The following is a 10,412-nucleotide window of genomic DNA, read 5'->3' on the forward strand; positions in this document are numbered from 1 at the left end:
ACAAGAGCATACGAGCTCATATATCTCTGACTATCCCATAGAGATGCATGGAGGGGGTGGGTCGACCCCCGATCCATGTGGGAGGAGATCCAAAGCACCGTACAGAAGATCATGGGGGTCCAATGAGTGTATGTACACCCCCACATTCTTCAGATAGCATGATTAGTATTGATCACAGCATTTGAAGGGCTAATGGTGAACATAAGCTTATGTCCACCATTAATGGCGGGTCTCTGGCAGTTGATTGCAGCCAGGACCTGTGATCTATGAAGCTAGCCCAGCTCCTGCTCTTTTTTGACAGCTGGATGTACATGTACATCCTGGTGTGCCAAGTACTAGGCAGCCAGGGCGTACAGGTAAGTCCTGTGCTCCCAACAGGTTTAGTGCAAATTTTATTAAGCTATGGTAAAAAATCTGCATCTCTTTCAATATATTTATTAAGTATCAATAATCAAGGTTTGTGATACCTATAGATCAGGTAATTGATACAGATTATGTCCCAGTAAAGAATACAAATAGTTAAATAAGATATACTACACTTTATTGCACTATAGATATAAAGCAAATGAAGAACAGAATAACAATAAGAAAATCACTTGTTCCAAAATGTCAGGCTCCCCTGATGTCCTATATGATCAGCCAATGTCTCAGTACAATGATAAGTCTACATTAAAGGGGTAATCCACTGAAAACATATTATCCCCTATCCAAAGGATAAGGGACAAGATGTTAGACCACAGGTTCCATCATTGGGGACCCCCGCGATCTTTGCTGCAGCACCCTGTGATTTGGCGCATGGAGCAAACTTCGCTCCATGCCCGATGACTGGCCATGCAAGCCACCACGCCTCCTTCATTCATGTCTAGGAGAAGGAGGCGTGACAACGATGTACTAGTCCTCACACCCTTCCCTTAGACATGAATGGAGGGGGCGTGGCTTGACATCCCAAATGAAAGCTGCAAACTTCCGTGTACCAGACGCCGCCCCTGCCAGCCCAGAGATCGTGGAACCCCCACGATCTAACATCTGTGGGACCCCCACGATCTTACATCTTATCCCCTATCCTTTGGATAAGGTATAAGATGTTTCCAACGGAGTACCCCTTTAAGGTCTCATAATTAAAAGGGCTCCCAGTCACAAGATATTTATACTATATAACCTTTTATCTTAGAAGAATATCCTGTAAAGCTGTTTCTAGCATTACATATTAACTCTTCACACACATTTTGTAATTTTGTACTCAGACCTACTTTTCCTTGTGAGCTGCAATGAATATCACAGCCTTATAGTCAGTAAGGTCACTCACATTTGTTCTCTTCTTAACCTTACAGTAATCTATAACAAATCCTTCTCCAACTAGAGCTTTCCTGACAAAATCCTCATCATATGTGAGAGCATGGAACTTGTCTTTCCCCACTGTGTAATATGTCATATCTAAACACCCAATGAACATGATGTGTCCTCCAGGTTTCAGCATCCCTGAGAACTTCCTGAGATATCTGATGTAATCATCTTGATCTTTGCTGATCTTATCCAGGAGCCCAAAACTAATAATACAATCTGCTGGCGGTAAGACTATTGGATCCATCATATTTTCTTTTTCAAGGTCACATTTCATAACATGTGGAATTGTTGATCTCACTTTTCCTTCTTTGTCCTGAAAATGGTCACTGAAAGAAATGGGACAAATGAGGAAATTATTGTCCCATAGTAAACAGGAATATACTGGTATATAAGCTCTGTGGTTAGGTTTGGATTATTGGCATCCAGCAGGGGTAACAGAAACCTATTGGACAATAAGCTTCATAGACTCAGATTTACCTATTGCTCATGCACCAGATGTCTTCAATGATTTGCACCAAGAAACTGTCTAAGGGTGCTTTCACACTACGTTTGTAGTGTACGGTTGCTGGATCCGGTTGGGAGGGGCGAAAACCAGCTGCTCCCATATCCCAGCCGGGTTCCGGCCCCATTCACGGTATACCACGGTTTTAGGTCCGGTGAGAAAACTGTATACGGGGCAAAAATGAGACAACCAGAGACAGCGTTTGACTCCGCTCGGCTCATTGAAATGAATGGAGTTCGGGCGGGATCCGGCTGGGATAAGGGAGCGGACGGTTTTCGCCCCACCCAACCGGATCCAGCAACCGTACACTACAAACGTAGTGTGAAAGCACCCTAACATGACTTCCTCCACATTATTTAAATGTTTTAGATTGTTTTGCCTCATCTGAAAAAGGGTCATGACTTTGATATTGAATAGACTAATACTGGTCTTTATCAGGAGAAACAATAACAATAATAGTAGAAAAGGCACAATAGAGGAAAGATGCGGGTGGCACCACTGGATGCAAAACTAGACAAACAAAAATGTATATGTGGACATAGGGGAGCCACAGCAAGTTGATGGGTGCAAGGAGACAAGAAAATATAGCATGAGAACAATGATCAAAATTGTGAGAAAGAATAAGCTGCCGAGCACTCACCTCTAAAAAATGTTAATCTTTATTAAGCCATTTAAAATGCAGATGGGTTCCTGGCAGATGAAGATGAAAAAAAACACTGTGGCATAGCCGGGCGTGCGTGAGGCTTCACGCATGCCCGGCTATGCCGTGGTGTTTTTTTTCATCTTCATCTGCCAGGAACCCATCTCCCTCTCTCTCTCTCTCTGCCTCTCCCTCTCTCTCTCTCTCTGCCTCTCCCTCTCTCTCTCTCTGCCTCTCCCTCCCTCTCTCTCTCTCTCTGCCTCTCTCTCTCTGCCTCTCTCTGCCTCTCTCTCTCTCTCTCTGCCCCTCTCTCTCTCTGCCTCTCTCTCTCTCTCTCTCTCTCTCTCTCTCTCTGATATACCTATACATTCTACATCCATGGTTAATGCTGAGTCATAAATGTAAGTTTGTTCTAAGTAATGTAAAGATGTAATACATAAGACAGGATATAAATAATAATTAAGATACTCACTTGGCTCCCATATAGTACACAGCGGGCCATCGCTTCTAGCCCCCTTTAGGTAGTAGTAGCAGCATCAGCAGCCCCTTTAGGTACTAGTAGCAGCAGCCCCTTTAAGGTATTAGTAACAGAAGTCCCCTTTAGCTAGTAGTGGTATCTGCCCTTTTTAGGTAGTAACAGCAGCTCCCTTTAAGTAGTATTAGTAGCAACAGCCCCCTTTAGGTAGTAGTATTATCAGTAATCCTCTGGTAGTAATGGCAGCAGCCCTCTTTAGGTAGTAGTAGTAGTAGTAGTAGTAGTAGTAGAAGCCCCTTTTTGGGTGGTAATAGTAGCCCTCTTTAGGTAGTAAAAGCAGAAACCTCCTTTAGATGATAGTTGTAGTAATAGGAGCCCCCTTTGGGTAATGGTAGTGGTTGCAGCCCCCTTTAAGTTGTAGTAATAATATTAGCAGTCCCCTTTAGGCAGTGGTAGTAGCAGTAGTTGCTGCCCCTCTTGACAATAGTAGTCAGCAGTGTGGCCTCTCTTCTGAATTTTTCTCTGGTCTGTGCTTGGAACACAGAGGAAATGCTCTGCCTTTTGTGGCAGCCTGCATAATGTGTGCGGCCACAAGAGTGATTGACAAAGTGAAGAGTCAATGGCTTTTCGCTTTGTCAAAGAGCAGAGTACTACCTTAAACTATAGGCACTCTGACACTTCACTCTACTACACTATCTGTATATTTCTGTACCGTCTCACTGTCTAACATGCTCTTTTCCCCATGTCTTCTCTGGATAGCTATGACATAACCACTGTGACATCACTGTGACGCTGTCCTTACCCATATTATCCCTCATAGTTGGCTGTTAGACAGGAGGGGCTAACTGTAAGGAATTGTATGGAAACTCTGATTTGTAGGAATCCAAACAGTTTGAGAGTTTCATGTCAAATCCATTTCTGGCTGCTTGAATTTGTGCTGGAAGTGTAGGATGACAGTGGGCACTATTCTCCTCATGTGGAGGGGTTGCATGGGCATACACTTTCTATGGGACCAAATCGGCTATACACTTTACACCATATTGGGATACCAAATCCCTTCAGGCCCTGAGTTGGCTCAACTACATCTAGCCCTGGACGTTGTCCCCCTGTCAGACATGACAGTGTTGATTCACTTCTTGATTGTAGCTAAAACAAACAATGCAGCTAAATGGAAAAGTAAGGATCCCCCATTGTATGCTTTTTATGTTGGGGATTGCACTTAGCAACAGACCACAAGCACAGGATCTGCTCCCCCAGCATAAATGCACAACTGCATGTGGGGTTGAGCACCTCCTGCTTTTTGAGACCACATTTTTTCTTCTTGTTGTTTAAACACTTAATGCAACTTATCTCAGTTGCTTAATGGAACATTCTATTGCCTCAGCCCTACACACTCTGCCTCATTCTCTTACTGCCTGGTCCAAATGGTTAGAATTTAGGAATTTGAAAATGTACTTTCTCTGCAGTACCGCTTAGATTGGGAAGCCTGCTTCTCCCACACCACTAGTTTCACTCCCTTCAGTTTAATGCCAGTTTCCTGTGATTGGAATTGTTTCTCCACATATCTGCAGTAATGCATCTGGGAGCCTTGTTGTGTTGTTTAGGTTTACCCGTTGTTCTGGTTGATGTCCCTAGTTTATCCTACTCCTCTAGCCCTGGCGTTATTGCCCGTAGTGCATGCTTTTTTTCTTACACCCTGGTGCCTTAAAAGGGTACTCTGCCCCTAGATATCTTATCCATTATCCCAAGGATAGGGGATAAGATGTCTGATTGTGGAGGTCCCACTGCTGGAGACCCCCGCAATCTCTCATGCAGCACCCCCGTTCTTCAGCTGCTCAGAGCGAATATTGCTCAAAGGCTGATGACGGGCAATACAGGGGCCGGAGTATCATGATGTCACGGCTCTGCCCCCTCACAATGTCACGCCTCACCCCCTCAATGCAAGCCTATGGGAGGGGGTGTGACTGCCGCCACTCCCCTCCCATAGACTTGCATTGATAAGGCAGGGCATGACGATCTTCACTCCTTGCAGCTGAAGAACGGGGGTGCTGCAGGAGAGATTGCGGGGGTCCCCTTTGGATAGGGGATAAGATGTCTAGGGGCAGAGTTCCCCTTTAAGTCCCATCCGGCAAGGGCGTACCTGTATGCCCTGCATCTAGAATGAGGGAACACTCCTCCCTTCCTGTGGTGCCTGAGCAATAGTGCAGTTTTCTACAGCTAAGGTCCCTGTCTGCCGTGCATCTGTGTTCCTGTTGGGTTATGCTCACACAACAGAATTATTTGGGAATATTCAACTCGGAAATTCCGCTGTAACAGAGTCCCATTGTTATTTGGCTTCACTGTGCACACCGCAGATGTTTCTGGCACGGATACCCCGATTCCAGTGGTCTGTTCAATGTTTCTGCAGATTCTGCTCGGAAATGCATTGCTGTCTATGGAGACGGAGCATTTCCGAACGGTCTTAGCACCACCAAATCAAGTAAATGTGCGGAATGTTGAAAAGTATTTTCTGGCAGATATTCCATACATTTTTAGCCATGTGAACTTGACCTTACCCTGTTTGATTCCTCTGCTCCTGTCTGTTCACCGAGCCCTTACCATCTAGCTACACCTGAGCAATAAAGCTCTACTGATTTAACAGCACCAGCTCTGCTAAACCACCTGGCCTGCTCTGCTGTCACGCCCCCTCCCATGGACTTGCATAACGGGGGCAGGGGGGGGTGATGTCACGATACTCCGGCCCCGTGGTCGGCAACCGGCTGTTTGTGAGCTGGCACCGCAGTGTGCAGCTCAAACAGGTGGGTGGCAAATACAAGATTGCGGGGGTCCCCAGCAGTGGGACCCCTGCGGTGAGACATCTTATCCCCTTTCCTTTGGATAGGGGATAAGATGTCTTAGGGCCGGAGTACCCCTTTAACTACTAAGATTTTTGACTAAATACTTTAAACTGGTCAAGCTACCAAAGACAAAAACAGAGTCCTCATAGTCATACCTAAACCTAGCTAAGGCCAAAATGAAATAGACAAATACCTGAAAAAAAAAAAAACACACCTGCCTCTGTATAATCAGATGTCTCACTGCTAACTCAGATGATGAAGGTGCCTCAATTACTGCTGAATCTGCCAGAGACCTGTCACGATGCCGGCTGGCAGGAGGTGGATCCTCTGTGCCAGAGAGGGATTGGCGTGGACCGTGCTAGTGGACCGGTTCTAAGTTACTACTGGTGTTCACCAGAGCCCGCCGCAAAGCGGGATGGTCTTGCTGCGGCGGTAGTAACCAGGTCGTATCCACTAGCAACGGCTCAACCTCTCTGACTGCTGAAGATAGGCGCGGTACAAGGGAGTAGACAAGAGCAAGGTCGGACGTAGCAGAAGGTCGGGGCAGGCAGCAAGGATCTTAGTCAGGGGCAACGGCAGGAGGTCTGGAACACAGGCTAGGAACACACTGGGAAACGCTTTCACTGGCACGATGGCAACAAGATCCGGCAAGGAAGGGGAAGTGAGGTTAAATAGGGAAGTGCACAGGTGAATGAACTAATTAAGCCAACTGCGCCAATCAGCGGCGCAGTGGCCCTTTAAATCGCAGAGACCCGGCGCGCGCGCGCCCTAGGGAGCGGGGCCGCGCGCGCCGGGACAGGACCGACGGAGAGCGAGTCAGGTACGGGAGCCGGGGTGCGCATCGCGAGCGGGTTCCACCCGCATCGCGAATCGCATCCCGGCTGGAGGCAGTATCGCAGCGCACCCGGTCAGTGGATCTGACCGGGGCGCTGCAGTAGCGAGGGTGTAGCGAGCGCTCCGGGGAGGAGCGGGGACCCGGAGCGCTCGGCGTAACAGTACCCCCCCCCTTGGGTCTCCCCCTCTTCTTAGAGCCTGCAACAGTGTTGCCACGGGATGGGGGTAAGTCTGTAATAAAGTCCATACCAATCAGAGACCAAGGCTGTTCGGGGACAGGCAGAGGATGAAGGAGACCAGCAGGCTTCTGGCGAGGAGTCTTATCCCGGGCACAGACAGTGCAGGCCCGCACAAAATCAACAACATCGTCTCCAGAGTCGGCCACCAATAGAAACGAGAGATGAGTTGCAAGGATTTCTTGATGCCCGCATGGCCTGCGAGATGGGAGGAATGACCCCATTTGAGGATTCCGAGGCGTTGGCGTGGAGAGACGAAGGTCTTCCCTGGAGGAGTTTGCCTGATGGAGGCTGGAGAGGTGGAGATCAGGCAGTCAGGAGGAATGATGTGTTGCGGAGAGAGCTCTACTTCCGAGGCATCCGAGGAACGAGAGAGAGCATCGGCCCTAATGTTCTTGTCGGCAGGGCGAAAGTGAATTTCAAAATTAAACCGGGCAAAGAACAGAGACCACCTGGCCTGGCGAGGGTTCAGCCGTTGGGCAGACTGGAGATAGGAGAGATTCTTGTGATCGGTGTAAATAATAACTGGAAATTTTGATCCCTCCAGCAGATGCCTCCATTCCTCAAGTGCTAATTTAATGGCCAGTAGCTCTCGATCCCCGATGGAGTAGTTCCTCTCCGCCGGAGAGAAGGTCCTAGAAAAAAACCCACAAGTAACAGCATGCCCAGAAGAATTTTTTTGTAGAAGAACCGCTCCAGCTCCTACTGAGGAGGCATCAAGCTCCAATAGGAAGGGTTTAGATGGGTCAGGTCTGGAGAGCACGGGAGCAGAAGAAAAGGCAGACTTGAGCCGTTTAAAGGCGTCTTCCGCTTGAGGAGGCCATGACTTAGGATTGGCATTCTTCTTGGTTAAAGCCACGATAGGAGCCACAATGGTGGAAAAATGTGGAATAAATTGTCTGTAATAATTGGCGAACCCCAAAAAACGTTGGATAGCACGGAGTCCGGAGGGGCGTGGCCAATCTAAGACGGCAGAGAGTTTGTCTGGGTCCATTTGTAGTCCCTGGCCAGAGACCAAGTATCCTAGGAAAGGAAGAGATTGACATTCAAACAGACATTTCTCCATTTTGGCATAAAGTTGATTGTCTCGAAGTCTCTGAAGAACCATGCGGACATGCTGGCGGTGTTCTTCTAGGTTGGCAGAAAAAATCAGAATATCGTCCAGATACACAACAACACAGGAATATAAGAGATCACCAAAAATTTCATTAACAAAGTCTTGGAAGACGGCAGGGGCGTTGCACAGGCCAAAGGGCATGACCAGATACTCAAAGTGTCCATCTCTAGTGTTAAATGCCGTTTTCCATTCGTCTCCCTCCCTGATGCGGATGAGATTATAAGCACCTCTTAAGTCCAGTTTGGTAAAGATGTGGGCACCTTGGAGGCGATCAAAGAGTTCAGAGATAAGAGGTAGGGGGTAGCGGTTCTTTACCGTGATTTTATTAAGTCCGCGGTAGTCAATGCAAGGACGTAGGGAGCCATCTTTCTTGGACACAAAGAAAAATCCAGCTCCGGCAGGAGAGGAGGATTTGCGGATAAACCCCTTTTTTAAATTTTCCTGGATGTATTCAGACATAGCAAGAGTCTCTGGGGCGGACAGAGGATAAATTCTGCCCCGGGGTGGAGTAGTGCCCGGGAGGAGGTCAATGGAACAGTCATAAGGCCTGTGAGGAGGTAAAGTCTCAGCTTGTTTTTTGCAAAATACGTCAGCATAGTCCATATAGGCCTTAGGGAGACCGGTTACAGGGGGAACCACAGGGTCACGGCAGGGAGTACTGGGAACCGGTTTAAGGCAGTCCTTGAAACAAGAGGTACCCCAGCTCTTGATCTCTCCTGTGGACCAATCAAGGGTTGGGGAATGGCGTTGAAGCCATGGTAGTCCAAGGAGAATTTCGGAAGTGCAATTGGAGAGGACCAAAAACTCAATTTTTTCGTGATGAGGTCCGATGCACATTAGGAGGGGTTCCGTGCGGTAACGCACGGCACAGTCCAATCTTTCATTGTTAATGCAATTGATGTAGAGGGGTCTGGCGAGACTGGTCACAGGGATGTTGAACCTGTTGATGAGAGAGGCCAAAATAAAGTTTCCCGCAGATCCGGAATCCAAGAAGGCCGTAGTGGAGAAGGAGAAGGTAGAGGCAGATATCCGCACAGGCACAGTAAGGCGTGGAGAAGCAGAGTTGACATCAAGAACTGTCTCACCTTCGTGCGGAGTCAGCGTACGTCTTTCCAGACGGGGAGGACGGATAGGACAATCCTTCAGGAAGTGTTCGGTACCGGCACAGTACAGGCAAAGATTCTCCATGCGGCGTCGTGTCCTCTCTTGTGGTGTCAAGCGAGACCGGTCAACTTGCATAGCCTCCACGGCGGGAGGCACAGGAACGGATTGCAGAGGACCAGAGGAGAGAGGAGCCGGGGAGAAAAAACGCCTCGTGCGAACAAAGTCCATATCCTGGCGGAGCTCCTGACGCCTTTCGGAAAAACGCATGTCAATGCGAGTGGCTAGATGAATGAGTTCATGCAGGTTAGCAGGAATTTCTCGTGCGGCCAGAACATCTTTAATGTTGCTGGATAGGCCTTTTTTAAAGGTCGCGCAGAGGGCCTCATTATTCCAGGATAATTCGGAAGCAAGAGTACGGAATTGTATGGCATACTCGCCAACGGAAGAATTACCCTGGACCAGGTTCAGCAGGGCAGTCTCAGCAGAAGAGGCTCGGGCAGGTTCCTCAAAGACACTTCGAATTTCCGAGAAGAAGGAGTGTACAGAGGCAGTGACGGGGTCATTGCGGTCCCAGAGCGGTGTGGCCCATGACAGAGCTTTTCCAGACAGAAGGCTGACTACGAAAGCCACCTTAGACCTTTCAGTAGGAAACTGGTCCGACATCATCTCCAAGTGCAGGGAACATTGTGAAAGAAAGCCGCGGCAAAACTTAGAGTCCCCATCAAATTTATCCGGCAAGGATAGTCGTAGGCTGGAAGCGGCCACTCGCTGCGGAGGAGGTGCAGGAGCTGGCGGAGGAGATGATTTCTGAAGCTGTGGTAGTAGCTGCTGTAGCATCACGGTCAGTTGAGACAGCTGATGGCCTTGTTGCGCTATCTGTTGTGACTGCTGGGCGACCACCGTGGTGAGGTCGGCGACAACTGACAGAGGAACTTCAGCGGGATCCATGGCCGGATCTACTGTCACGATGCCGGCTGGCAGGAGGTGGATCCTCTGTGCCAGAGAGGGATTGGCGTGGACCGTGCTAGTGGACCGGTTCTAAGTTACTACTGGTGTTCACCAGAGCCCGCCGCACAGCGGGATGGTCTTGCTGCGGCGGTAGTAACCAGGTCGTATCCACTAGCAACGGCTCAACCTCTCTGACTGCTGAAGATAGGCGCGGTACAAGGGAGTAGACAAGAGCAAGGTCGGACGTAGCAGAAGGTCGGGGCAGGCAGCAAGGATCGTAGTCAGGGGCAACGGCAGGAGGTCTGGAACACAGGCTAGGAACACACTGGGAAACGCTTTCACTGGCACGATGGCAACAAGATCCGGCAAGGAAGG

The 10,412-nt window shown here is 48.7% G+C and overlaps 1 protein-coding gene across 1 annotated transcript; it reads right to left on the bottom strand.

Moving 5' to 3' along the window:
- Window positions 1–604: 604 nt before the first annotated feature.
- On the bottom strand, window positions 605–3,653 carry LOC130294675 (indolethylamine N-methyltransferase-like). Its single transcript, XM_056544867.1, has 2 exons — window positions 2,959–3,653; window positions 605–1,670 (listed from the first exon to the last, which is right to left on the bottom strand). The coding sequence occupies exons 1-2, from the start codon at window positions 2,967–2,969 to the stop codon at window positions 1,247–1,249; spliced, it is 435 nt and encodes a 144-aa protein (XP_056400842.1). The 5' UTR covers window positions 2,970–3,653; the 3' UTR covers window positions 605–1,246.
- Window positions 3,654–10,412: the final 6,759 nt, after the last annotated feature.

The sequence above is a fragment of the Hyla sarda genome, chromosome 10 (assembly GCF_029499605.1).
Source record: "Hyla sarda isolate aHylSar1 chromosome 10, aHylSar1.hap1, whole genome shotgun sequence".
In the NCBI taxonomy this organism is placed as follows: Eukaryota; Metazoa; Chordata; class Amphibia; order Anura; family Hylidae; genus Hyla; species Hyla sarda.